The sequence below is a fragment of the Taurulus bubalis genome (assembly GCF_910589615.1).
Source record: "Taurulus bubalis genome assembly, chromosome: 20".
In the NCBI taxonomy this organism is placed as follows: domain Eukaryota; kingdom Metazoa; phylum Chordata; class Actinopteri; order Perciformes; family Cottidae; genus Taurulus; species Taurulus bubalis.
Genome location: NC_136608.1, coordinates 3,597,009 through 3,622,911, shown reverse-complemented (window position 1 = coordinate 3,622,911; position 25,903 = coordinate 3,597,009). Strand labels below are relative to the sequence as shown.

The 25,903-nt window shown below is 43.6% G+C and overlaps 3 protein-coding genes across 3 annotated transcripts; 2 read left to right on the top strand and 1 right to left on the bottom strand.

Moving 5' to 3' along the window:
• Window positions 1–1,746: 1,746 nt before the first annotated feature.
• Window positions 1,747–7,206, top strand: LOC306752184 (uncharacterized protein). The gene is made up of 4 exons (XM_079235911.1): window positions 1,747–1,860; window positions 3,754–4,551; window positions 4,652–4,684; window positions 6,336–7,206. The coding sequence occupies exons 1-4, from the start codon at window positions 1,845–1,847 to the stop codon at window positions 6,383–6,385; spliced, it is 897 nt and encodes a 298-aa protein (XP_079092037.1). The 5' UTR covers window positions 1,747–1,844; the 3' UTR covers window positions 6,386–7,206.
• A 5-nt stretch (window positions 7,207–7,211) lies between these two features.
• osgep (O-sialoglycoprotein endopeptidase) lies at window positions 7,212–13,355 on the bottom strand. Its single transcript, XM_079235909.1, has 12 exons — window positions 13,252–13,355; window positions 11,390–11,509; window positions 11,178–11,297; window positions 10,700–10,875; window positions 10,475–10,570; window positions 10,327–10,376; window positions 10,156–10,234; window positions 9,937–10,002; window positions 9,505–9,595; window positions 8,953–9,028; window positions 7,776–7,874; window positions 7,212–7,563 (listed from the first exon to the last, which is right to left on the bottom strand). Exons 2-12 carry the CDS (start codon window positions 11,502–11,504, stop codon window positions 7,524–7,526), a joined length of 1,008 nt encoding a protein of 335 aa, XP_079092035.1. The 5' UTR covers window positions 11,505–11,509; window positions 13,252–13,355; the 3' UTR covers window positions 7,212–7,523.
• A 240-nt stretch (window positions 13,356–13,595) lies between these two features.
• Window positions 13,596–16,940, top strand: apex1 (APEX nuclease (multifunctional DNA repair enzyme) 1). The gene is made up of 5 exons (XM_079235791.1): window positions 13,596–13,685; window positions 14,707–14,850; window positions 14,966–15,129; window positions 15,224–15,416; window positions 16,066–16,940. Exons 2-5 carry the CDS (start codon window positions 14,778–14,780, stop codon window positions 16,578–16,580), a joined length of 945 nt encoding a protein of 314 aa, XP_079091917.1. The 5' UTR covers window positions 13,596–13,685; window positions 14,707–14,777; the 3' UTR covers window positions 16,581–16,940.
• The last annotated feature ends 8,963 nt before the right edge of the window (window positions 16,941–25,903 follow it).

The window sequence follows — 25,903 nt, the reverse complement described above, 5'->3', positions numbered from 1 at the left end:
CGAACATGTCCAGCTGTAGAAACAGTTGATATTGTCAAGTAAGGCACATAAGTACTGTGTCTTTTCAACTAAATAAGGAGTTAAACACTGATCTACATCAAACTATCAACTATCATTTGACCATCCCTGGTTGGGGGGCGGTGGGCGGCCCTGTGGGGCGCCCGGGGGTTGGGTGTCTTGCTCAGGGACACTTCGACATGTGAGCTATGGGGGGACTGGGGATCAAGCCGGCTACCTTGCGGTTCCGGGACGACCACTCATCCCCCCTGAGCTACAGCCGCCTCCCAAAGGCAGCTTGAGAGAATGTTAAGAGAATTGATGTCAATTAACAATCGAGGAATGAGCTTTAGTTCATTAAAGTAATACTCCACTCATCTATCTGTGCTTAAGATGTGTAAAGGGTGAGACAACAGAGATGGTAGGTAGCATAGGGCCGCCGTACGGTAAATAATCACAGAGAGGAGGTGGAGAATCTGGAGGACAAGAGAGGAGAGCGTGGGGATAAAGCCAAGCAAAGTCAAAGAGAAAAGAAGCAGACGTGAAGGATCAGGCGTGAGTATTGTGTACATTATGTGTTTAGTATGAAGGCTTCACATGCTTCCTCTCCACTGTGACCAATTACAGGTTTCTATGTGAACTGATTAACGGTTGTCTTACAAGATGTTACATTTCTGAAAAACAAGGAAAAGAATAAAGTACAAGATCAGGAGTCTCATATTCTGTAATTGACTGAATATGAAAGAGCCTGTTATTGCTAGACATCCTGTTCATACATATCTCAAAAGCATGTCGACCCTTTCGACCAGTTTTGTGAGTGTGAGACAAGGAACTAGCAAATGGTCAAAACAGACCATATGTGGATAAGTCAAGTTTATTTTTCTCTTTTCTGTACACAGTTCCTCTAGTGATATCCTTTATGTTCCCTTTATTTATTTAGCAGGGTTCATACACATTCTGACTGATTTACATGACTTTAAACCAAATTTCCATGAGCAAACATTTAGTGAAATCTGGGTGTAAACAGTAAAAAGTGAGTAAATGTAGTATTTAAACTAACAATGATAATACAAAGCATACAGTAAACCTTAAATGACACAAATTAATGAGACAATAGTTTGATTAAAAGAATAAACATTTATATAGATGCCTGTTTGTATGCCTGCTTATATTTTGAGTGTCTTTCTTTTAAAAGCATATTAATTATTTCAAACTCAGCGTAAATGAACGTCATGAACACATGAATATAACACATTTCCATGACTTTTCCAAAACTTTGGGGATTTTTTTTTTTTTTAAGGACTTTTCCAGGCCTGGAAATAACCATCTTAAAATTCCATGACTCTTCCAGGTTTTCCATGACCGTAAGAACCCTGTTCAGGTCCGAACATCTCTTACTTTTCAAGAAAAAAGAGATGTACTGTATACAACTTTTACTCTCCTATTCTATTTATCATCTCACAACCTCTGATGTCCACCGCATTGCTGGGATTCCCTTTTTTCCACCAACTTTTACTTTGGCAGAGCTAAGTTTCCTTCGCCAAACAAATAGTCCCATAGTAGATCACACTTATGTGAGCATTAACGAAGCTGTGACGTCTGTCACCATCGCCAACACGGCAACACGTGGTTGTCACATGGATTGTCGTCACACTCCGATTTGAATATAAAATTCCCTCCAAGTTTCCCGCCGGACGCTTATCTGCGAGCACTTCCTGTCCCACCCACATTCTCGTGTCGCTTCCGGGTGGCTACACAAGACTCATCCAGCGAGCCGTCGTTATCTTAACGCTGTAAACAAAAGTTACAAAACGGTTACGCTTCCACAACACGTTAAACGAAAAGACATGCATATCAAAACAGGTAAGTTTGTACAACTTTCCGACATATACGACCGAAATTCCTCACTTCCAGGAGCTGTTGAGCTGTCCAGTCGTTGGTGTTAGCAGCTATGCTCGCGTCGTCGGTAGCAGCTCGGCGCTTTGAATGGAGGGTTACGAAACTTTGGCTTCGGCTAACATGCTAGCTAGCTGTTAATTTCATGACATGTACGAAACTGTAGCCTTTCTCTTAAGCGATAGCCGTTGTTATTGAAATATTGCTGAACTGGATTGACCATGACGTAACGGCCGGTGAACAAACAAAAACGTCGAGTTACCGTCGCCGCACCATGACGTTGCTAATTAAAGTTAGCTAACACCGGTGCTGTCTTGTTAGCCGGCAGCAGCGCACACGGATCATAGCATGTTGTTGTGTCCATAAGGCGCTCAGCTCTCTCGCGTAACCGGAGACCCGAGTACAGTCTGGAAGTCTCTGGTTTGGTGAACTGACGTTACCGCTCCGGTTTGTTGCTTTTGGAGCGGGCCGAGTGTGTCCATTTCTTTAATAAGGTGGGATCTAGATGTCTGAGCTCACACGTTGTGTAACCATGCAAAGCACCCGCTGGCACGCCTTTAGGAGCAGTAACGTCAATGTTTAGGTCCGTCTGCCAAGTGTCACATGGACAGAAAATGGCGACTAGAGCTAATATAAGTCAACCTCCCCGTCAATGCTAAGTTGACAATCCTTCCTTATTCACCACCATCTATTGTTACTGAATGACACGCAGGTCGTTGTGTAACATTGGTACAATATCACTAACGGTGAGCTGCACGGTGACCGGTACTGGAGGCTGCGAGAGGCTGGAAGTGAAGATCCGTGTGTTGTGAAACCCCCCATGTGTTAGTTAGACTGTATGCTCGTTACCTCAAGACTCTTGTTGAAGAAGATGACAGTGATGGTTACAGAAGAGTGTGTCCCCTTAAGGCTTAGTCCAACTGGGTGAGATGAGTGACGGTGTCATCACCGAGAACTGGGACTTGTTTCTGGGATGTATGGAATGTGGATTTTGGGTTGTTGAAACCCGTTGTGCCTGTGAGGAAACCCAACCTGTTCAGTTATTTTACACCAGTTTGCTACGCATCTCCACTTTGTTTTTACTCATGAATATAATCCAGATTCATCATACAGTGAATGGTATAAAAGTAGAACAATACTGAGATCCAGGGGAATATCACCTGAGACCAATTGACACCTGTATGTGTGGGGTTTTTTTTAAGATGTTGCCGGTTTCACCGTATACCAGGTTGTTTTTTGTGAATGAACCAATATAAAGGTTTATGTTGTCTTGTTCTACAGCCAGGAAAACATATACTTTATTTAAATAAAAAATGAATGGCGATGTGTGTCGACTGAAGGGCTTTTAATAATGAATTATGGCCCCACAAAATTAAACATAAATGAAGAAATCAGAATGTATGAAACAATTGCAGAATGTAAACAATATTTATTGTGTAACTACAAAATAGATAAGTCATATAGGTCAACAACTTTTTATTTTTAAAGTTACATATTTTAAGATGATTGTAGAAAAGTGCAGTTCGGATGACATATTTTCAGGACATACCGTGACCGATGTCATTCATCCGTTTGATCTGAAGCATCTTTCTCGACTGTCTGCGTGGCGGCGTATGCAGCAATATGCCAGAGCTTTGGTTACTTTGGCAGTGGGAGGCTGCTTGTTGATTGGACACCAACCTCATGTGTTGCGGTGGAAGCGTTTCAATCTGAATTTAAATGTTTTTTTCCAGAGGAAAGAAATTATTTTAGAAATGAGCATTGTTTATTTCAACCGATTTAGACTCCTCTGCCTCTATGAACCAGCCTCTTGTGAGTTAAACGGCAGACGTTTAAGCGACTTGTCGACGTCTCTTTCAGGTACATGGGAAGCCAGCAACACCGTGTGTGAGTCCGATACCCTGTGCGATCCAGCAGTCCTCGTCGCAGCCACCAACTCCGAGCCCCACATTCGCAACCGTCGCCTGTCTCCCGGCTCAGGCAACTGCGGAGGTGGTGGAGGCGGAGGCTGCATCTCTGGAGGCGACCAACCGCCCCGGCAGCTTTCAACCGGAGGCGACCCGATCGCACCCGGCCACGCGCACACCTTCAGCTTCCGCAGGGAAAAGGAGCGCAAGGGCCAGCAGCACAAAGGCCGCAGCCTCCGCAGGGAAAGCCAGAAGGGGGTCGGCCGAGTAAGCGAGCGGCCGCAGAAGGTTAACCAGAAGGAGAGGTGGGTGGAGGACAGTCTGTCGCTGCTCAAACCCCCGCCTGCCTTCCCGGTGCAGGACAGCCCCGCCAAGCTGCAGCCTGCCGTCAGCTACGCGTCCAAGGTGAAGGCGGGACCGGCAAGCGGAGGGCTGGAGGAGGACCGCCCCGCCATCGGCGTGCTGCTCCAGAACCAGTGGGGTCTCAGTTTTATCAGCGAAGCGAGGCCGGCTACAGATGTCTCCGGCCCTCGACCCGCAGCCAGCGCCCTCCCTCCTCAGCCCACAGACGCCGAACAGTCGGCAGACCTACAGTTCGAGACAGTTCTCACAGTCCAGCCTCCGGAAGACCCGCCTACTCCAGTCGCTACCTCCGTCGCCCCCACCTCGCGCCCAGAGGGGGACGCAAGCAACGGGAAGCTGCTGCTGAGCTGTCGCCATCTAGTGGAGGCTTTGAACTATCACAGTAGAGGTGAGATGTGACGCTTTAAAGACATTCTGCTAGATTTATTTTGATTTGAGCATTTTAATTTCAGAGCTGTCATTTTAACAATTGCCCTCTTGTCCTCCAGAATGGAACGCTACCTGCAACAAACAGAAAAAAGGTACGTTGAGCCACTGCTATGATTGTTTCGAGGGGCGGGGCCTATTTGCTTTAGCTCCTTAAATGGGTAACGTTTCATGACAATATTTTGTAACCACTTTAATTGTTAGTTATATCACGGTCGCTGCATTATTTAGATCTGTTCTTTGAACCAGTGTGTCTATACTACAGTGTCGCACGCTTTGTTCATGATAAAATTAAGGGAACATATTATTCCAGAATGAGAGCCGTGTTAAATGTTTTTATATGAAATGGGTCCCAGTGTTTCGCCAGTTGGGAGCTTGAATTATTTGTTATAGCGGTGGGCAATGGTATTTATTTCTAAATCATTCAAATGCAATAAAATATGTGTTTGTGTTTTATGTTGGCATAAACTAAACAAAAAATACCCTTGTATTTTCAATTTAGTGTAAAATAGTTCAGTCTGCCAGTAATCCTCTTCCTGCTGCGTTCACTTTGACGAGCTGTCATGTAACAATATCGTAGCTTCACATGAGGTCTGAACGACCTGTAAAGTATTGTGATGTGGCTTGCAACAAATATTTAAGTGCATATTAGCTGTTTATTTCCTATGCTAGCCTGGTAATACATTTATGACTGGATGTATTATTGAATATACATTTCAAATATAACTATGCTTAATATTGTTTCAAGAGAAGTTCCTCTAACAGTAATGTTGACAACAGCAGAGTTTAAACTCATTAATATCTCACTGGAAACAAATCATGTTCCTAAATGAAATTGATAAAGACCACATATCATTCCTTATGGGTCCTCTTACCTCTGCTGATATTATTCACTGCCTGTGGGTTACGGTGCGCTTATACTTTATGAAGGTAATAAAATAACACGGGCTCCATAGTCTGCACCAACTTTATTACTCCAGTCTTGTTAACAGCGCTTCACAGTAAAATCCTGGACACATACGGTGGAATCCTTTTATAGAGGAAGTTAATCCTCCACTGTGAGGCAACGCCACAAAATAACAAACACTTGTTTGTAACAATTAGCTACTACAGCTGTGTGTTTGTGTAAATATATTATGTCTACACAGATGTATTGATACATTATTGGCTTCATGCTTGCAACGGTTTTATTAAATTTTCAGTAACGAGTGTGTTGGTATGTGGAGAGCTTCACTTAAGGTTTCATAACCGGTACGTAACAACCCCAAAATGAAGTTTCTTTCCTATACATTGTGTTTCAGGCAGTCTTTTGTCGTGTGCTTATCGCAAATGTTGAAGTTGCAATGACTGTAAAAATAAGATTTGCCTGCAGCCTCACGACGGCCTTGTTCCACACTACCGAAGTCATTTCTCTTCTAACGGGCAGCCAGTCGCAATTTTGCTTCCAGCGGTGCTTTTGTGTATAATCGTGTGACAATACAACAAGTCTGAATATTGCCATTTAAATCAGATTAAAGCGTATACAGGTTTTATGACCAACAATAGATGGTACACCTCTAGTTATTGTCTGGTGGTAGCTGGAACGAGGTCGTATACAATGACATTCAAATGTTGTTTTTAAATATGTGAAAAACATTGTAAATCAAGTGTTTTTTATATATATATATATATTAAAGAAATGAAGAAATTTAAAAAAAACACAAACACCATTTCCTGACACTCTTTTGTTGTTCTTCTGTTTTGCAGTTCCAAAAAAGGTCGTCTGGTACAAGGACACCCAGGAGCACCCAGCCTAGCAGTGTGAGACACCCAAAGTATATATAAACACGTATACAACACACCTACATGCACATTAAAACACGTAAAGATGGACAAATGTATGAGTCCCGTTCACACACTGCACTCAGGATGATGTCTTCACGCAAAGCCACACTGAGACACTTTGGACTAACTCCTTTGAGATCTTACAGCAATGGACTTTTTTAACGCCTTACAGAAAGCCTGCCTTAATTAATCAGACCTGTTTTCATCACCTCTTTTTAGCTTGTATGTGTAGAGCTGGTCTTTTTCCTTCTTTTTTCCTTTAAAAAAAAAAAATCTCTGCTGAGCTGTAATTTAATTTCCCCCCTTTTTTGAAAGCTGCAGTCAGTTTTATTGCTGTTTTTTGTCCTCTGTAAAGCGAGTGGTCAATCAAGCACTTTGTTAAAAAAAAAATCTGTTGTGACCAATCCCTGTGTGCGAGAAACCCTCAACAGAGCGAATTGTTTAGTTTTTTCCTTTTCCTTCTCAATTAGAAACAGAAGAATGTCTTGTACCTGCTAGAGTTTTATGGTTAACGTACGCAGAGGACGTGTCGTGTCTTCAGTTTACAGAGGGTGTCGGCAAAGGCACGGTAGAGTTCACCCTGTACCCATCAGATCTTAATGCTGTGTCCCTTTTTGTTTTTATTTGGTTCCCCAATCGGGTGAATATTACTCATAAATCCATAAGGGATCTTACCATGTTCAGTATGTTGATTTTTGAAAAGAAAATTTATTGAATAAAAAATTTACACTGGAGAAAGAGGAGGAATGTAAGTGAACAGTATTGCTTAATAAAAATGAATAAACTTGAAAATTTTGCTCTTATTAGTCTTTTTATTATTTAAAGTTCAGATTTGATATTGTGTGATAACTAACAATCAGACATTTGTAACATAAATCTTTAACACCAATTGCTGCGCTTTATGGATTTCAAATGCAAAGCTTCGCCACTCGGTTTAGTTTCAGATGAACAGTCCAGGGAATTATGGTCTGCAGGAAGTGAAAAGTTCCTCATCTGCAGTCGTCCATTCCAGTCAGTTAGGAAAGGCCGTATAGAAAAGAATAAGTGTTCCTTCTCTGGACTAAACCGGCTGCAACAACTCATCCGTCGCTCAGAGCTGCTGCTCAGTCATCAGTCTCTCCACGTCACCTCCACTTCATCTGTCCTGTACCTACAGCAGGAAACATGTTAATGAGCGACAGCACATCAGGCGTTAACATTACTATTCATCTCCTTCACTATGGGACTGCTAATCCAGAAATACTACTGGGAGTAATGGTTAAACCTATAGCAGCAGCGTTTGTCCAACCACTAAATCCCAGGCAAGCGACAGACATTTCCTAGAAGACCTGTAAAGAGCATTAGAAGTAACGTGACGGCTACCTTTGTGTGATCCACGAGTCTTCCAGCTCCGTCACCTGACCGGACCTGAACATCTCCCAGCCGGCTTGAGCGATCATTGCTCCGTTGTCGATGCAGAATCTGTGGAACAAAGCCAACATTGTTGTTTTTAGGACCGTAGCCGTGAGGGCATGTGAAAGGACAACGGATCTTTTTTCACATTCAAACGGTTTGATATGGGCCAGTGTTTTTTTTTTTTTCATGTCCAGCCAATTTACCACCACTCGCATACTGTTAACTGTTTAACAAAGCATGCCATTATATTTGTCACTGTACTCAAAACACAGTATCATCCAACAATAACTTGTTTATTATACTTAACCCTCTGAACCCATCAGTGGGATGGAATATCATTTTCTTTAAACATTTGCCAAACCTACACCGTTTATTGTAACGAACCTCTGAGAGTTTAAAGTATTGTAATAGTTTGTTCCTTTTTTTTTTTTGTCCTTTGTTTTAGTCCGTTTTGTTACTGCAGTTGGTGCATTTCTGGTTGCGCTCTTATTTTGAAGGTACAAAAAACGGAAGTTGTTCGTAAGAAACGGCAGAAAGGAGAAGTTGCCATTAAAACGGAAAACAGTGGTACAAAGTTTACGTTTGTATTAGTTTTAGCACCTTGCTGATATGGGCACAAGGTTTGTACCTGTTCAAGTTAATTTTTTGAGAAAATATTGTTTTAGATTGTTACGTTTTTTGTCTGTCAGAGCTCAATCTAATCAACTGCTATTTCCGTTTTTCTTGCTAGTTCTTAGGTGAGTTCAATAAACCTTTAAGAACCATCAGTTAAAGCAGGGGTGGCCAACCAGTCAGAGACTAAGAGCCACATTTTTTACTGTGTTACTGCAAAGAGCCACATCAAAAAAAAACTTCGATATGAACGCAAGAGCCGCATGAAACCAGGCAAAGAGCCGCATGCGGCTCGGGAGCCGCGGCTTGGCCAGGCCTGAGTTAAAGATTCCAGACCATAATTCAGCCGGGGATGCTACATTTATCACAATCTTCAGATTCATCTTTCCCACAGTCCTTGAACACACGTGTGTCAGAAAAAGCAACCGAAACTAAGCTTAGAATTGTGATATTGCATCAAAAGCATGTTATTCTTCTCATGTCATGTAAATGATGAGCAGTATTGTGGTTTGATGAGTGAACGGCTGGTTACCGTTCATCGGTGGCAAACAGCTTGGCTCCTCGCTCCTCACACATCACGCCCATCATCTCCTGCAAGCGCATGTTACCTGCAGACCAAACCAGGTCACAGGGTAAATATTGGTGAATAAAATAACGTGAGGCGTCCTTGATTCCCGATTGGAACTAGAGCACTTATTGTTAAATCATGATAGGAGTTTACAGTTTGAATTTCCATTCATGTTTTAGGCAACTGAGGCCTTTCTTCTGGCAATTGTGACCACGGTGGGAAGTTAATTTTCAAAAAAGCAGTTACATTTTATGGGATGCTTGATCTCTGTACATAATCTCTCTGACTCTTATGTTGTACACATACCCCTGTAAGACTGATGAATGTACACAATGTCATTTCTACAAAGAAAACCTCACTCTCACATTTGTATTTGAGGTTAAAAAGTTATATCTGAACTTTCGTGCACTTGGATGAAAAATACACAACAAAAGAAGCACAAAGGATATCACTTGCTGTTTACAGGGTTCAAATATTATAGAAGGGATTTTTTCCATACACATCTAAAGTACTTACAGCCAACACCGCCCACGATGAGGACCTCTTGGGAGCCGCAGTGAGCCATGGCCCGCTCTGTGATCTCCACCAGCATGGAGAACACGGTCTCCTGCAGGGAGGACGCATTAGTGTTGGGCAAGACTGACAACTTAAAATGGCTCCTACAAATGGTTCTATAGAGCTTTTTAACCGTGCCACATTAACAGAATGACTTATCGTCATGTCTAGGCAACGGGTAAGGATTTCTGTTTTGAGTAGTGTTGACTAATCATGATTGAGCGCGTTATGGTTGAATGCAGGTAAACAGTCTGTGTGAAAAGCAAAAGAGGCGGACTATGAATAATGGAAGAGGAAGTCTTGACCCAGATTTCTGGAATGCTAGAAATACTGGCCATTGTCCCTGGAGGCTAAACCGAAGGGTTCCCAGATTGAAGTGATGGTTCTTTGTACCTGGAGGGAGAAGCACAGGTCCTCCGCTGAACACTGACCAGAGCTCAGCATCTTATGAGAAGCTTCCTGTCACAGGAAAGAGGGAATGATGAAGTAGGCTTCAAGTTTGAGTTTATTTGCCAAATACATCTTGACATGTCAAAAGACAATTAAAGATATTAGTCAAATTACGACATTTTTTTGTAGATAAATAGTTTAACGGACAAGCAAACCACTCACTTCGATGTGGGATAAAATTCCAGAAAAAGCGACGTCCATTCCTTTTACTGTGTACGGCAGCTCCACATACTGACTCCCTCTATGGACATGAAGCGAAGTGGTAAATATTAGTAGAGCGAAAAACAAACATTAAGCACACAACAGTGAAGCTGCTCAGTGGCTCTCACTCACTTTTTGGCCATCTGCTCGATGTTGTAGCCTGGACTGGGGTCATTGGAAATCTGAGTGAAGAAACCGTTCCGCGGTAAGAATTAACAAACACCGATCACACACATTAAAGGTAAGTAGTTGCTCTAATAAAGACCGGAAGGACGCACACCTTTAAAACTCGAGCAAACCTGTCCAGACAGTTGCCAACTGCGATGTCAATGGTCTCTCCAAATATCCGGTACCGCCGCTCTGAGTATGCAATAACCTGCACAGGAAGAAAATGCATGTGTACCTCATGAACTTATAACTGTGTTAAGTAGCTACCAACACTGCTTGGTAGCTGATCATCAGGAAGTGAAAGCATGCTCCCTCATAGCTTTCTTCAGACACCGACCTGTGTGTTCCCTCCACTGACATAAAGCACGGTGGGGTTGTCGGCTTGTGTGATGAGTCGGCCCATCTCGATGTGTCCGATACAGTGGTTGACACCGAGGAGCGGCTTCCCCCAAAGCTGTGCGACGGTACGAGCTACCAGAGCCACCGTCACCAAGGGGGCGCCCATACCAGGACCTGGAACACAAAGAGAGTGTTCTCACGTTGGAGTGATTCAATACATCATCTTGTTTGAGAGAGAACAAGCACATTAGTTTGATGTCGCCTTGCAGGCATCCATGAACATAAAATGTTTTCTGCAAGAGATCTACCTACTTGGATTCTGGCTGAAGGCCCTGAAGGCAAACTTGTGCCACTCAGTACTTCTGGGTGAAATTGGTAAACAAAACTTTGAACCATTAAAACTCGCCTTGTCCTGACAAACATCTGGCTGGTTAAAACCTCGGTGCACCGAGGCGAGCGGTGAAGAGTTGCGTTACCTTTAGTGTACGCCACACAGTCGATGTCTGCAGGCTGCAGCCCTGCCTGCTCCAGCGCCTCCTTCAGGACGGTCAGTATGACGGCACGGTGGTGCCGGGCAGTGTCACTTGGCAGGAACCCTGATGGGTGAAACAACATGGCGTCGACTTCACACGCGAGATAGTTAAGACTTTGACGCATCGCCGGGGAAGCGAAAGTATCATTACTTTACCGTGACCAGGGGGCGTGATGTAGGTCCGCCTCGGGTTGGAAAGCACTTCTCCGTCCTTGATGATTCCAATGCCGATCTTATTGGCACTGCCTTCAAATCCAATTACTACAGTCATGGTAGCTAAAGAAAAACGGAAGGAGAAAAGTATTGTGTACTGTTTTTGCATTGATCTTTTTCCAAGTGTATTTTCTTCAGAATTATTTTATTTCTCTTTTCTGCCAAGAATAAAAAACATGAACAATTATAAATGATAAAGTATAAAGATATTTTTTACACATTAGGTCTAATATTGGTATTTGCCAGGTGCATTGGTCTAGTCTAACAGATACTGTAATACTGAAATACTGTATATTCAGGTTGAAACTCAAACTCAAACATTATTTGGAAAGCACCTTTCATACAGGCTGGTGCAGGTCAAACTGCATCATAGATGAAAATAAGACAAGTGTAGACCATATAACAACAGAAAAGACAATTCAGCAATTTAACGATATGAGACTAATGTACGCAAGTCACTAAAATGATTGAAAATGTAATGAAATACAATTAAAAGCTAAAATAACAGTAATGAAACAACATGAAATACAAATTATTTTAACTAAAAAACAATACATTATAACGTTTTCCAACTCAAATACAATGGTATGAGTGATTAATAAAAATGAAATTAAAATAGAATACATTTTTACAACTTATATATAATGAAATAAGTGAATATAATCGTGTAAAAATGTCTAAAACACATTATAATGCAAAGGTAGCTGAATAGATTGCAACACTTCCTGCAGCTCTGTTGGTCATAAGAATATAAACACAAGCTGCTGTCTGTTTTGTTCTATTCAATTTGAAGGTGCCTCTTAAAAACATGCAGAAAATGAACCACACTGAAATAAACCCACAAGTAGCAGGTACTTTTATTGACCTAAAGGATTTCTCAGTCCTCCAGTATCTTCAATTATTATTACTTCTTCAATAATGTGTCTGACGATTCAGAAAGAAATCACAGAGAATATCGATTGAATGATTATTTTGGCTGTGACAGCGTTACAATAATAAATATATTAAAAGATGTCAGCTTTCAACCATATGTTGAAGCTTCATTCAGCGAATAGAACTGGCTCAGGTATCATAACCCCAACCATAAAATACTAAATGAAAGAGTGAACGATAATGTCCAGAAATGTAGAAGAAAATCAGGTCATATTTATAATCTTTAAATAAATAGTTTGACAGCTATTAGGTAGACAGAGATTTATGTAGTCAAGTTAATGTAGGTTTATATTTCAATCATAAACCTCATAATCCAATTTCACTGATGAGCACACTTTGAACGTGAATAATATCCTCCAACAATACAAATTATCAAGACAAGAGGACAGTTCAATTGAAATAAACACTAATAATATAATTATAAATAATGATCCCATTTGTATTTCTTGAGCTATTCATAATTGCACCTTCTAGTTAAAGTAATAAAGTGGTATTACTGGTAATAAAGTTTGGCTTTAAAACCAAACCAACTTCGAATTGAATCATATTTTTTTCCACAGCAGAGAGAAGATTAACCTTACATTTAAGTTGAATAATATCTAAATCTATTCTAACTGGGAATGTATAGGTTTTGGTGACAATCTTTAAATATGAATATTTTAATAGTGCTGTTAAATGTAGCACTGTGTGACATAAAACCTATAAAATGCAACATTATACTATACATACTATACAAATATACTGTACTATCTAGCGCGAAAGAACCTAATTAAAGCACCCTGCCCAGCAGCTAGCTGTTATGATAGCAGTGAGTGACTTAAAACTAGCTTAACGGTACATTAACGCTGCATTAGATATCACAATAAGTATACCTAGCTTTTCCTTTTCTTTCGGCGATTCAAATAAATCCAAATTCGTGCCAGTTCAACTTTTAAACTAATTATTACACTGCCTCGGCTAACTTCTTGAATTTAACTCCTCCATTGAAATGGGTCCTAAATGGCCCCCAAACACTGAAAGACATGGCCTGACCAAATAGGTTGGTCTAAAAATGCTTTTTACTTCAGCCACACATCAATATAACGTAATATGCGCCGTAGCAGCTACACTTGTGTCATCGTGTTCCTCCAATTTAAAAAAACGCAATAAAAACATTATTTCGTTATTTGTCATTTCGATCAGGCATACGTTCAGGCACCCCAGTCAGTGTCTCAAGCGCATGGTGAGGAATCGTAGCGGTGCATTGTGAGTTTGGTTTGGGTGAAGTACTTATAGCTCGTCTTTGCATCCTGTTGGGGAAGTGCAAGTAAGAATATTTGCATCTCCTTCTCTTGAAACGTGTTGCTGGTTGAAATGAAAACACACGCATTGGTTTGCCGCATTTGCATATTACTCAAATTAGATGTCGCTAATTAAGCTAGCTGGCTGGATCCCCTCCATTGAGTCTCGGCGCTTCTCTTTGTCACGGAGGACAAGCTAGCGTTAGCATAGCTGCAAACACAACCTGTTGTGTGACGCGTAAAAACAGCGTGTTTCTCTTTGTTTGAGGGGTTTACGTCTCCTTCGTGCATGTTGTTCATTTTGCTTATAGTGGGCTAGAAATTCATATTTTGTATTTAATGTGCATGGCGATAACCTAACAGCAACGACTTGCACCCAAATAAACGTCCAGCTTGCTTCCACTTTGTCAGGATTCACGTGCCTATAAATCTAAATACTGTATGGAAAACCCATTCCGGTTAAAACGGAGTGATTTTTGCATTATAAGGACACTAATCGTAGGTCGCCATCCAAAGATGTGTTGGTTTGCACTTTTTCAGAGTTGCCTCTTATTATTGTAAATGTGCAGATTAATAAATTGCAGCAGATAAATACATTTTCGAAGTAATTTAAAATTAGCCTCCGTTACAAAGTTGGTCCAACATGTTCTGCTCAGTACAGCAGATTAATGAGCTTTTACAACAATTTCCACAATAAGGAGTTGTCATCCTACAGAAACAGTGTTGATCGTAGTAAGCAACATCAGTTCTCAACCTTTTGAGCCCGTCGACTTAAAACCTCAAATCTGTTGAATTTGAATTAATGCTTTTAACTATTTTCATGGTTTTGTCAAACAATATCGCCTACGCCAGAAAAAAAGCCCATCACAATAATTCCCAGAACCCAAGGGGACCTCTTCAAATATTGTTTTTGTGTTATCTGATGATATAAAACAGGAAGCTGCACGACAGTAAATGATTTGTCATTAATGGCTCAGTGGGGAAACGCTTGCATATTGCTGATAAGTTTCAGAGAACATAAATTGCTTCTGTTTTTCTCCCTCCCAGCGGCGTGTGTGTCGCTGTGTGTGCGTGCTGTGTGTCTGCGAGGTGTGTTTGCAGTCAGAGCGAGTTCAAGTATGAAGAGAGGCAAGAAGGCAGAGGAGGAGGTGGAGGTGGCAGCCGGGGACGGGGACAACGACACGGGCTCCGGTACGACAGACAGAACATCTTTTTTCATGAATTTTCTAAACTCAAACGTTTGTGTGTGTGTGGGGCGGGGGGTGAGATCTACCACCTTCATGACCCTGTGTTTTTCACCTCACAGCTTCGGCAAAGAAAACCAAGAAGGGTAAGGAACCAGAGCCCCCGATATTGTACGAAGACCCACCTGACAAAATGACCAGCAAAGACGGCCGCGACGCCAACATGAAGATCACCTCCTGGAACGTGGACGGCCTGAGGGCCTGGGTGAAGAAGAACGGCCTGGATGTGCGTTCGCGGTGACCGAAGGCAGCGTGAAGGATTTGCCCAGTCGCGTTTTTGAGCGTTTTAACGGTGCCCGCTTTGTGTTCTTTCCTCCCAGTGGGTGCGTGAGGAGGCGCCAGATGTTCTGTGCCTGCAGGAGACAAAGTGTGCAGAGAAGTCCCTCCCCGCCGACATCACCTCGATGCCAGAGTACCCTCACAAGTACTGGGCCGCGTCGAACGAGAAGGAGGGTTACAGTGGCGTGGCCATGCTGTGCAAGACTGAACCCATCAAGGTCACCTATGGCATTGGTGAGTGGCGTCTTCTACTGGGCCTCTAGAGCAGACCAATCATTGGCCTATGGAGTCCTGAACCTACACTGGTGGCTGGACATGACAAAAATACTAGTTTATTTGCGCAAATACATTTACTTTTGAGTGTTTGGAAATTGCATCAAAAGACATTTTAAGTCACTTTAAGTGTGTCTACACATTTGATCTGGTTTACAGGAATACTTGAGACAATTTGGGAGATCAATGTGGGTCATTTGCAGAAGTATTTCTTAGCTGGAGGCAGTAACTTCCAGCTATTATATTCAGCATAAAAATAGCAAATTATAGCTTTTACACTTTGGTTTTTGTATGAAACAAATGAGAACGTGTAAATTAGTGAGCTGTAGATTTTACCTTTTTTTTTTAGACAGAGCCATGCTAGCAGTTTCCAGGCGGCTGGGCGTTGCTCAACATTTACCGCACAGATGACGAATACTTTCCCAAACTGTCAGAACTATTGCTGACAAGCTGTCATAAATTTTGTTGTACATTGCAAAGAGGAATGTAGTGACTTGGCCTTGCTGAGTTTTTATTACCCTCCAATGTTTCTGTGAACACAAACGATGGAACTGTGAATCCCGGCGACGACGATTCTTAACGGCTCCTTCTTCTCTTCCAACTTCTCCAGGCAAAGAGGAGCACGACAAGGAGGGCCGCGTCATCACCGCCGAGTTCCCCACCTTCTACCTGGTGACCGCCTACGTGCCGAACTCCGGCAGAGGCCTCGTGCGCCTCGATTACCGCAAAACCTGGGACGTGGACTTCCGGGCGTACCTGAGCGAGCTGGACATGCAGAAGCCCCTGGTGCTGTGCGGCGACCTCAACGTCGCGCACCAGGAGATCGACCTGAAGAACGCCAAGGGGAACAAGAAGAACGCCGGCTTCACCCCCGAGGAACGCGAGGGCATGAGCGAGCTGCTGGAGGCCGGGTTCACAGACAGCTTCCGCGAGCTCTACCCGGAGCAGGCCAACGCCTACACCTTCTGGACCTACATGATGAACTCCCGCAGCAAGAACGTGGGCTGGAGGCTGGACTACTTCATACTGTCGTCCAGCCTGCTGCCCGGCCTGTGCGACAACAAGATCCGCAACAAAGCCCTGGGAAGCGACCACTGCCCCATCACGCTGCACATCGCCGTGTAGCCGCTGCTTTACAGCGCTCGCCGCTTTCGTAGTGCTACCTCAGCAGTAGCGTAGTTTGTCTTGTAACTTTTTTTCCGGTTTTTCAAATGAAACTTCCATTAAATGACAAGCACAATTCATAATGCCTGTTGATCCTCTCCATACAGTTGAAGTTTGTCAGTAAAGTCGGTGGTGTACGAGTCTTAACGCGATTTTTCAACAATGGAACAGTTGTATGTGCTGCTGCTCTGAGAGCCTGCACTACGTGTGTTTGTGTTACTGAGTTCAAACCCACTGCTGATGAGAAAATGTAATGTATGTTTCAAGCCTCTTTTTCCAACGCAGTTTTCTGTCATAACATGCCCACAATAAATAAATGGATTTATGTACCTTTTTGTTCATTATTTGAAGACCGAGTCAAGATGAGGAGGAAAGAAACTGCATCACAATGCATCTGAAAAACACTCCGTGTGCTTTAATCGCAACACAACCTGGCAGTCAAATGCACTCAGTGTAACGGAAGACTTTCAACATGAACCTCTTCTTCTTCCTAGAGCACGTTTCTATACTAGAAGCAGTTCACTCCAATTGCATAGGAGAGATTCTCCCACTCTAAACTCATCTATACTCTTTAATCAAAGTCTTGACTATTTTATCTTCATGATGTGCGTCCGTTGATGCATCTTGAGGTTATACGACTGCCTGAATCCCTTCCCGCATTCCACGCAGAGGTGTGGTTTTTCCCCCGAATGCGTCCGCTGGTGCCTCTTCAGGCGGTTGGCGCTGAGGAAGCTCTTGTCGCACTCGCTGCAGGAGTACGGCCGCACCCCCGTGTGGTAGCGCAGGTGGATGGTCAGGTAGCAGGACTGCGTGAACTTCTTGCCGCAGTCGGGGCACTGGAAGGGCTTGTGTCCCGTGTGGAAACGCTCGTGCTTCAGGAGCTCGGCGTGGGAGAAGAAGCCCTTCCCGCAGTCGGAGCAGAGGTACGGCCGCTCGCCCGAATGCATCAGCTCGTGGCGGATCAGCGTGGCCTTGTAGACGAAGCTCTTGTCGCACTGCGAGCAGCTGAAGACGTCCTCCCGGGTGTGGCAGCGCTCGTGCTTCTTCATGTTGCGCTCCCGCTTGAAGCTCTTGCCGCAGAAGGCGCACATGAAGGGCATCTCCGAGGAGTGGATCTTCATGTGGCTCAGCAGGCCGCCCTTGTAGAGGAACCCCTTGCCGCACTGCGTGCACGTGTGCGGCCGCTCCTTTTGGTGGATGCGCTGGTGCGCGGTGAGGGCCGCCCGGTAGGCGAAGCTCTTCCCGCAGTTGCACGTGTGCACCCGCTCTTCCTGGTGAGTCTGGAGGTGCCGGTTGAGGTAGCTGGCACAGCTGAAGCCCAGGTCACAGCGGGGGCACTTGAACGGACGCCCCGCCTTCTCCGCGTCCTCGCCGTGGGTCTTCAGGTGCCTCACCAGCGCGGACTTCCAGGCGAACGCCCGGCCGCACTCCGAACACAGGTACTCGCCGTTCTCCATGTGCGTGCTCTTGTGCTCCCTCTGAGCCACCAGGGACTTGAAGAACTCCCCGCAGATCAGGCACTCGTACTTGCGGCCGGTTTTGTGCGTCTGCCTGTGCCTCTCCAGCGACTGTTTGAAGGAGAACCGCCGTCCGCACTGGGAACACAGGAAGGGCTGCTCGCCCGTGTGGATGCGCTGGTGGGCTTTGAGTAAGGACTGGAACTTGAAGCTCTTCTCACAGTCCGGGCAGCTGAAGCGGCCCTCTTCATCGGCGAGGGGCTGAGAGGACGGCTCGTCTTCCTCGGTCTCAACGGAGTGGACCGTGTCGATGTGCTGCTGGACCCGGGCCTCTGTGGAGTGGTGGAAGGAGCACTTAGGACAGGAGAACGCAGCTGATGCAACATCAGCGACAGAACCTTCTGGAAAAACAAACAAACTGTTTATGTTGAACAAATAACTGGAACATTTTCTGTTCACATTTTGGATTGTCTATGTGGCATTAATGGATATTAAGACTTTACAATAAGTCACCTCTTGCCAGATCCTCTGTTGATTAATCGCTGTACATGTTTATGTTTATCTACACTTCATATACACATACATACTTTGCATTTTTGCACTTCTATTGTTTAAGTTTAATTTAATTACTAAATTAATACTCTGGTTGTTCTTTTTTGCTGTACATATCTTTCATCCCAGCTATTTTTATTATTGATAGATAGATAGATAGATAGATAGATAGATAGATAGATAGATAGATATATCTTTCATCCCTGTTGTTTTTATATTTTATTTTGTGTCTGTAAATTGCTGCTACTTCGACACCAAATTTCCCCTTTATTAATTATAATATTTACTTATTAAAGTATATATGTATTCATTCATTAATTTCATTTATTCATATTCTGCAAATTAATTACCCAACAATTTGCCCACGAGTGTAATTCAATGCCAAACAATTAGGGTGAAAGATGTCCGAATTTTTCCGTGTAAAATAATTATACTAATAATTTTAAATAACTGCATGACACGGTTGACCATCTTGATGCAAACAATGTCATGAAAGTCATTTCAGGTTATTTCCTTGTGCATGACTTTTTTTTGTCAACATTGTCAACCTATATTTCAAAGAGAATTTCCACTTTTTTATTTTTTAAAGCAAATGGATAAATGACTGAGTGATCATTAGTTATTTGTTCTGTAGTTACCACATTGGTTTCAGCAGCTTTGGTTATTTTTTCTGCGTCTTAACTGCTCAGATTTCTCAGATTCTGTCAAGAATATACATTTCTAAAAATGAACACTCACTGTCTTCACCGTCCTTTGCAGAGACCACGGGCGACCCATAAGAGTGCTCTGAACTGTTCAATGAAAGATAAATCAACATAAGAGACCACATTCAATGTGTACGTACTAAACCTGAAACAGAACCACGATGACAGATGAAATAAACCATTTGTGAGACGATTTTTACCAATTGAAAGGCAAAGGCTGCGGCTCTAGAGGGTTGGCCTTGGGGATCTCCCTCCTTCGTTTAGTGGCCATGTGCTTCTGTAAATTTATCACCTGGATCTTCATGGTCGGTTTGCGCTTGCGTCCGCTTGTGCGGACCTTCGCTGGGAAAACGACCTCCGTGTCCAGTTCAGGGACGGTGCCTTCAGGCTCGGCGGTGGAACGCTCACTGCTCTGAACCTCCGCGTTCTCTGGATCTCGATCAACAAGATCCTCCGCCTGCTGCTGCTGGCTGTCGGGTTCAGCTGGAGCCTCGCTGACATCGTCATCGCCGATGATGACCTCGTGCCAATCCTCGCCGCTCGCCGTGGGCTGGTTCGCGTCGCGATCATCAGTGTGAGTTTTCAGGTGCCTCGCGAGCGCCAGCTCCCAGTTAAACTTCCTGTCGCACCGATGGCACGCGTAAACGCCGTCTTCCATGTGTGTGTGCTTGTGCTCCGTGCGGGCGGACAAGGAGTGGAAGGTCTCCCTGCAGACCACGCAGTTGTACTTGCGTCCGGTTCTGTGCGTGTGTCTGTGCCGGTCGAGGGACTGCCTGAAGGAGAAGCAGCGGCCGCAGTCGTTGCAGCGGTGGGGGCGCTCCCCGGTGTGGATGACCCGGTGGGCGATCAGCGAGGAGGCAAACTTTAATTTCTTCTCGCAGTCCGGGCAGTCATGAGGTCCCGTGGAGACTTTTTCTTGGGATGACGGCAAGTCGTCCTTGCTGAGCTCTGGATGGATGATGTCCGCCGAGCCGCTCGCAGCGTCACCCTGCGCGGCCTCTTCCTCTTCTTCCCCCACTACTTCCTCCACGGTCGCCTCTTCAGGAAGCACGACCAGCGAATCCTCGGCTGTTCCTTCGAAGCAGTCATCTCCCCGGATGTCGGCGCTCGCGTCCAACTCCACCTCCGCGTATTCGGTCACTGCGATGATTTCGACCGCTACGTCATCCATAAATGACTCGCCGTGTGCGTCGTCCCTGAGGCCTTGCGGTGGATCTGATTGGTCGGGTTGTTCCGTAGGTTTGGCCGCTCTGCTAGACGGGGCCGCGGAGAGGGAGGACAGGATGCTGTCGCCCATGCTGGAGGGTGGCACTGCACGACCCGAAAGGAAAAAAAAGGACACGGGTGAGATAGACGTTATCGTCGTAGAGCGCCGTCAGAGAAATACAACGGCGGTGGGGAGGGACTCACCGTGCTGCTCTAAATGCCCGAGGCGTTTGTGGCGCTGGAGCAAAACGTTCAGGTCTGTTGGCTCCGAGACCGAATGCACACAATCCTCCAACACAGAGCATTCGGCTCCCAGCCAGGAAACAGTCTGCGAGAAATGCATGAAAACACACATGAATAACAAATCCAATATAATCATCTCAACTTCAGAAACAGGACACAAAGACATCCGATTTGCAGATTAATAACCGGTAAAACACATCGCTGACCAATAATGTTCTCTGACATGTTGTGTAGCGCGGCCCCTCATTTAGTCTACACTCGCAGTTTGAGACAGCTGGAAGGTGTAGACTATGATAGAGCACAGAGCCATTATTGCTATACTGAATATGGAATGTAATATTATCTAACATTACTGTGACACTACACATGACTGCAGACTTGTAATGATTTTATGAAGATGAGATCATGACACATTCTGAAATACATTTTGTCTTCACAGATGCAAATGTCCTCACTTCCCTTTGTACATGGAACACTGCAACCAGATTTCTCATTGGATCCACCATGACTTAGTATTTCATCATCAAAGAATAACTTAAACTACCATACTGTTAACCCTTAATTACAAATTATGACAAAATGACACCTCTCACCTGCTCGAGGTCAGGAACTGGCAGCAGCTGAGCCAGCCGACAGAGGAACTCCGAAAACAGCATCTGCAAGTCGCTGTCATACTGAGGTCCGTACTCAGCAGGGAAGACCTCCTATGAAAGACACAAAGAGTCACTTTTACTGCACATACATAACCAAAATCCGGTATCAGCATTGGCTTTTTGTTGTTGTTTCACTGTAAGTGAGAGCGCCTCACCAAGAAAAAATCTTGTCTCTCTTCGGGATCTTTGAGCAGAGTCTGGATCAACTCAAGAAAGTTAACCACTACTTCCTCCTCTTGGGATTCTTTAATCTGAAATAAAGAAACATTTAACATGTTCACGACTGAAAAATCTTTATCAGTTTACAAAAAGACATACTGATCTAAGAAGCAGAAATGTTAAAACATAAAAAGGGTTAGAAATGCACTCATCTAGATTGGGGACACTTACATCATTCAGGATTGGGTGTCGCGGTTTAATCTGGTTCAAGATGGACAAGATGAAGTCAGGCTCCACGAGCTGTTCACTTCGGCACAACTCAAGAATATACTGATAAAGGAGATATTGTTCACAATACAGTTAATATTTTTCTGTCTATAATTCTTTTTCAACTGCCTCCATCCTAAAGAAATATATGACGTAAGCAATAAATGCCTCGTGTCATCCACTGGTACCCACCCTGGCTCTTAATCCCAAATTAAGTTGCGCCCTGTGCTTGTACATTAGCAGCTCTGGGACCATGTCCATCACCAAAGAGACAAACTCCGCCACTTTCCAGTAGTTCAAGACGTCTTGTTTCCTCAGAACCTGCCACATGGAGGCTGCCATGAGCTGGAACGGTGGAACCAGGAGGCGCAGCGACGCCAGAGGTAAGGGGTCACCTGGAAAATAGAAGAGGAGTCAGACAGAGTGAACGCAGCGGACTTTTCTGTCCCATTCATTCAACCATCTGATATGTTATCTGTAAACAAAAAGGCAAAATCACATTTGTCAAATTAATGATCAGACTGTACAATGATTGAGAGTCAGACTGAGGCTGATATTTACAGTTATTCTGGGATTCATTTGGGTGAAATAATTGGGTTTGTAATTACACAATAAACTGATGTATATAGTCACAACATAAAATCACCACGAATGGGAGACAGATACTAGCCATGTTGTTTATTAGCTAACCCTTACAGGACCAGCGAGGTGGTGTAAATGCAACCCCACTAGGATCACTAGAGTGCACGTTCAATAACCACAATGTTGCTCAAACTCAGTTAGCCATCTGGCAGGTTGAAACTCTCCGTACAGCACTCACTATTGTCATAAGCACCCAAAATGATCTGCGATGCCTGAAGAAACACGACATGGTAACGTTGCTATCCCAATGTAAAGTTAATGGTTAACTACTAAGCTAAGCTGACTAGAGTTCATTAAAGCACAGTTAAAGTCAACGTTTGCTTAAATATCACCAACTACAACTTTTCCGACAGGTTTGCTTTTCGTCGTTCTCGGTTTTCCAGTGAACAAACCTTTGGAAACGGCCGTGAAGACACTTGAGTCCATCTTCTCGCGCCGGTGTTGAAATGTTTAGGGACGCTAGCTGAGGCTAGCTGCTGGGATAAGCTAGCTAGCTAGCCACAGTTGGCTAGTATTGGTCGTAACTGATGACAAAGATGGGACTGAGGTAGTTATCCAACAAAACGTCTCCTCTAAATGAGGCATACACACCGATTAAACGTATAATATTCTAAACAACCAGTTGAGTTAGTTATCGCTACATGGGGGAGTTGATTTGTTGTCAGAGGCCTCTTCTTCTCCATTTTTATTATACAGCGGGTGCCATTTTTGTTGTTGTTACCGCCACCTGCTGGAGATTCTTCGCACTGCGCCCTCTCCAACAGAACCAGACAGGCGAGTTCCCCCGTTTCCAGTCTTCATACTAAACTAACCATCTCCTGGCTTTAGTTTTATACTATACAGATTTGTGAGAGTTGTATAATTATTTTCATCTAATATTCGAGGAAGCAAATGAGAGCATTTCCAGTGGTTCAAAAGGACAAACTAATCATTTAAAATACAGTCTGTTGACAAAATTCTCCCTAAGTGCTCAAATTCCAATTTGTTCATTCAAGGTTAAGAAACCACAACACTAATTACACTTTAAAGAAATTATAGTTAGATAGTTATTGCTGCGTATTATTGTGTAACTAGCATTGTACTGCTTGGATATGACTAAAAACTCTGCTTGGTTGAAATGAACCTGGTCTGGTGTTTTTTTCACACACAAAAATGTCGATATTGTGCTTAATAACGAGTGTTAAATTTGAGTGTATGACATATTAGTGCTCATATTAGTGTTTGACAGTCCCTGAGTTAGTTATAATCAGTCTGGTGTGCCTGATGGAGGACAAGCCTTGTCGTTAATACACATAAACCTGACCTACAAAGAGTCACGAGGAACAGTTTAAGTGTAACAATTAAAATGTTAACAGCAGCCCTTACAGCTTCAGGCCAAGAGAACAACCCAAAATACTCACAGGCTAAAAGCTCCATGTCATTCAGTAAACAAACTCTTCAGGGGTCTTGCGTTTAAACCAGATATGCTAACCGCTAAGCTAGCGGGAGCTAGCCAACGCTAACCAAGCAGTAATCCATCTCCACAGCATTAATTTAGCGCTAACCGCTAAGCTAGTTTAGCAGCTAGCGCTGTACTGCTTCTCATTTCTCTTTGCTACTCGAATATAAACAAACCGACAAAATCGGCCGGATTCAAGTGATTTGTTTATGAATATGTTGTAATAATTCTTCATACATCCATATTTACAAAGCCCTAACCTGATTGGTCATTAATAGTACCCACAATTCAATGGGGCACCTGCCTCAGCCAGCGTGGACATATAGTGTATTTGGAGCGGCGTGGGCTCCGAAGAGTCTCCTCGGATGAATCGCCACCTTAACGAGGTGGACGAGTTTGAGTGCCCCAATGAACCTGGGAGCCATGTTGTGTAGGGTTTCCCATGACAACCAGGTCTCAGGGAAGGAGCCAGACTAAGAGCGCTGCAGCTACATAATAATAGGATAATGGAGGATGGATGGCAAGAAGGATGGATGGAGTGGAGGTTGGATGGACTTTTTGAATTATTATATTAATTCAAAAGGTCCGTCCAACCTCCACTCCATCCATACACACACACAACATATATATATATATATATACATATAATAATATATATAGAATATATATACTATTATATATAATATATATAATTATATTTTATTATTATATAATATTATTTATATATTATTATATATATTATATAATATTATATATAATAAATGTATATATTATAAATGCAACATTGTTATTTTGCATACCACACATTTGTATCCCTTCCATTATCCCTTCCAACCTATAATCGCCTACATATCAGTTATCTTGCCGTCACCGCCAACGGTCAAACTAATGAAATAAAGATAATACAAGACAAACACGTGTAGATATTTTATTTGTATAGTTATAATAACCTAATTTGATAGAATCCATCACTCTACCACTTCTACTAGGTCTTGCTTGTCTGGACCATTGTATCTCCTGATTTATTTACTCCACCTAATGGCCTCTGAATCCATCTAGTGGATCACAACTGCAGTTACACTGCAATTTAGATAAGTGTTTAAGAGCTACTGGATAAAGACTACATTGGGACTGCGTCATTGAGAGGTTGTTTCACTCAATTTAAATATACACAATAAAAAATGAAGTATAAAAGTGCTTGTGTGACGTTTTATGAGAACAAAACGCATGTGAAGTAACGGTCTTGTTCAATTCAATTCAATTCAGTTTATTTTGTATAGCCCAACATCACAAATACAAGTTTGCCTCGGAGGTCTTTACAATCTGTACACATGACATCCCTGTCCCGGGACCTCACATCGGATCAGGAAAAACTCCCCCAATAAAGATAGTAAAAACCCTTTCACAGGGAAAAAAGGGGAAGAAACCTGAGGGAGAGCAACAGAGGAGGATCCCTCTCCCCGGATGGACAGAAGCAATAGATGTCATGTGGCCAGAATGAACAACGTAACAGAGTTACAGCACATTACATGAATGTGACAGAAATTATTCATATAATGAGTAGTAGGCATGGTCCATGATCCAGATAACCACGACCCATTAAGCAGAAGGAGGTAGAGAGGAGGGGCATCCCAGGGGCAGTGGGAGGAGAAAGCAGGGCCATGGCAGCTGGCAGGACCGGCTCCAGGCCAGTTGCATCAGCAGGGCCATGGTTGCATCAGCAGGGCCAGGGGGAGGACCGGGGTCACCGGACACACGGGCCGTCGAGCTGCAGACACATGCGAGAGGACTGCAGCGCGAGGACGGTCACTCTGGTTTTTCAGGATAATTGACTGGACGTTCCCCGTAGCCGAATGGTCTATGCTCAGCGCTATACTACAAAGCGCCGCAACCCCACCGCAACCCAGTGGTTGGTGTTTCGGTTCCGGAGAGAAACTATTTTTCGCAGTTGAGATGTATATTC

Bases quoted from the DNA above. Each gene is read 5' to 3' on its own strand.
- LOC306752184 (XM_079235911.1), top strand. The intron at 4,552-4,651 runs GTGAGATGTGAC...CTTGTCCTCCAG, and splicing joins TTTGAACTATCACAGTAGAG to AATGGAACGCTACCTGCAAC. The intron at 4,685-6,335 runs GTACGTTGAGCC...TCTGTTTTGCAG, and splicing joins CTGCAACAAACAGAAAAAAG to TTCCAAAAAAGGTCGTCTGG.
- apex1 (XM_079235791.1), top strand. From the start codon at position 14,778: ATGAAGAGAGGCAAGAAGGCAGAGGAGGAGGTGGAGGTGGCAGCCGGG. The intron at 14,851-14,965 runs GTACGACAGACA...TTCACCTCACAG, and splicing joins GGACAACGACACGGGCTCCG to CTTCGGCAAAGAAAACCAAG. The intron at 15,417-16,065 runs GTGAGTGGCGTC...CAACTTCTCCAG, and splicing joins CAAGGTCACCTATGGCATTG to GCAAAGAGGAGCACGACAAG.
- osgep (XM_079235909.1), bottom strand. From the start codon at position 11,504: ATGACTGTAGTAATTGGATTTGAAGGCAGTGCCAATAAGATCGGCATT. The intron at 10,377-10,474 runs GTGTGCGTCCTT...TTCTTCACTCAG, and splicing joins GGTTTGCTCGAGTTTTAAAG to ATTTCCAATGACCCCAGTCC. The intron at 9,596-9,936 runs GTACAAAGAACC...TCCTCCCTGCAG, and splicing joins ACCTGTGCTTCTCCCTCCAG to GAGACCGTGTTCTCCATGCT.